Source organism: Octopus bimaculoides, chromosome 4 (genome assembly GCF_001194135.2).
Source record: "Octopus bimaculoides isolate UCB-OBI-ISO-001 chromosome 4, ASM119413v2, whole genome shotgun sequence".
NCBI lineage: Eukaryota > Metazoa > Mollusca > Cephalopoda > Octopoda > Octopodidae > Octopus > Octopus bimaculoides.
Genome location: NC_068984.1, coordinates 85261890 through 85264354, shown reverse-complemented (window position 1 = coordinate 85264354; position 2465 = coordinate 85261890). Strand labels below are relative to the sequence as shown.

The window sequence follows — 2465 nt, the reverse complement described above, 5'->3', positions numbered from 1 at the left end:
TATACAGGGGTTGGACAAAATAATAGAAACACCTTTAAATTTTGAACAAATTTATTTTAATATGGGGTAGGACCGCCTTTGGCAGTAATTATAGCTTGAATTCTACGAGGTATGGACTCGTACAAAGTTTAAATTGTTTCGCATGGAATTTTTGTCCATTCTTCAGCTAAAACAGTCTCCAGATCTTGTAGTGACGATGGTGGAAGATATCGACTCCTTACTTGTTTTTCTAAAATGCACCATAAATGTTCAATAATATTGAGATCTGGGGACTGTGGTGGCCAGATAAGATGTTCAGCTTCATTAGAATGTTCCTCGTACCATTCAGTAAGAGCTTTAGCTGTGTGAAGTGGTGCATTATCATCCTGAAAGATTGCGTATTCCCCCGGAAACAGTTCCGCAACTATAGGATGAATTTGATCAGACAAAATGCTTAAATAATCTTGACTATTAATTTTACCTTGAAGGGAAACCATTGGGCCGACGGATTTCCAAGATATTGCCCCTCCCCCACACCAGATCATCACAGATCCTCCTCTATGTTTAATAGTTGGAAAAAGGCAGGCAGAGTCAAATGTTTCTTTTGGCTGTCTCACACGTATACTCAGCCGGTGGTCGGAAATAAGGTAAAGGATGACTCGTCCGAGAAAATAACATTCTTCCACTACTCTAGGGATCAACTCTGTAGGTTTTTACTCCACTCTAAACGCTTTGCAACGTTTGATTTTGAAAGTAGTGGTTTTCTGATTGCAGCCCTCCCATGAAATCCGGTTTTGTGCAGCTCCCGGCGAACAGTTTTTGTGGAAACTGAGTTCTCGAGGTGGTCATGAAGCTCTGCAGTAATTTCGGGAGCTGTACTTCTGTGATCCTTTCTAACAATTCAAGTAAGAGTCCAACGGTCCATATCTGAAAGTTTTGGTTTTCATCCGAAGTTTTGTTTCGACGAGGAGGTTTTTCACTCTTTCTCAAAGGCTATCATTACTTTCGAGACACTACTTCTTGATACACCAAACATTTCGGCTGTTTTCGTTACGCTAGCGCCTGCCACACGAGCACCAATAATTTGACCTCTTTGAAAGTCCGATAGATCTGTTATTTTAATGAATTTTAATTATGTTTTTCTGATGATATCTGAAAAAAAAAACCCAGCAATTTTAGCAAAACGTATTAAGCAACGCTAATAATAAATCAAAAAACATTAAAATAAACAAGCTCTTGGCGGTTTTATAGATATTTCAAAATTATGATGCTATGATGCTAGGTGTTTCCATTATTTTGTCCAACCCCTGTATATGTATTTACATATGCACATATATAGGTACATAGAAAGAGAAAGAGAGGAGGAAGAGAGAAACAGACAGATACATAGACAGACAGACAGACAGACGAAGACAGATACATAGATAACCCAGCAAACCATATACTATGTCCCTAATTAAAAGCTACAAATTATTGTCAGAAATGTATAACCGTTTGTGTTCAAAATCCCTCCGCGGTCGACTCTATCATTCTTCTGGAATCGCTAGAATATATACCAGACAGGTACTACGTTCAGCCTAATTGACAGGACTTGTATTTACATTATAATCACTATTGTTTTGTCTTTTAATGTCTGTGTGCTTTTTTTAAATGACACGCTACATTTTATTATTGTCTATGTGGAGAATATTTCCCACAGTACGTAAGTATAAATTACATCTATATATAAGTACAGTGCGATTGTTTCTTCCCTGTTTGCATATATATGTGTGTGTGTGTGTGTTTATTTATATCTGCAGTGTGTGAGATGTCTGTTCTGTATTAAACAAAGTCTTGAGAAGCGAAATGATGGACTTCATTTGATTGTGTTAATTTAAATGTTTTCTTTCTATTATTTTTATTATCTTGTGAAAGGTTTTATTGTATATAGCAGTGACTGTGTGAAATATTTCTTGGGGGTTGCGAAGTAATCGGTAGCTATGTATAATACCCGTTTTGTGAGTTATTATATAGGATGACTAACTGTGGGATCCGACGTTACTTGGATTCCAGAAATGTAGAAATCTATTCTGTTGAATACAAATGGCAAGGTTGTATGTAGTCATGTTATCGTACTTGTATTTACATACATTTTTATTTTAATGAAGATAAATGTTGTATAAATTTCAGGTTTTCAGGTGGGAAGTTTTTGAGATTATTATGGTTACCCCTGGAAATTGCAAAATGTAAGAACTCTCACACAATCGCAGCAAAAATACCGTTGGAAGAAAATGCTTCAAAGAAACTGGATATTCTACCACTAAAAATGATTTTGTTCGTTGAAAGATATTTGGTACGCTAGATAATATTTAAAAAAAGGAAATCAAAGTTTCCCTAATCTTAATATTCAACATGACGCTTCCGTGCGCGTTCAGGAACACACTCACACACACACACACACACACACACACACACACACACACACACACACACACACACACACACAC

At 36.6% G+C, this 2465-nt stretch overlaps 1 protein-coding gene across 3 annotated transcripts in view; it reads left to right on the top strand.

The window, feature by feature from the left end:
* The window catches only part of LOC106870725 (uncharacterized), a 12624-nt gene that overhangs the window by 7799 nt on the left and 2360 nt on the right, over positions 1-2465 (top strand). For all 3 annotated transcript variants that reach the window (XR_001409560.2, XM_014916896.2, XM_014916895.2), the window contains one exon: positions 2149-2311. Coding sequence is in view for 2 of the 3 variants with exons in the window: in XM_014916896.2 (XP_014772382.1) it covers positions 2149-2311 (163 nt within the window). In the remaining variant the exon portion in view is untranslated. The remainder of the gene's footprint in view (positions 1-2148; positions 2312-2465) is intronic.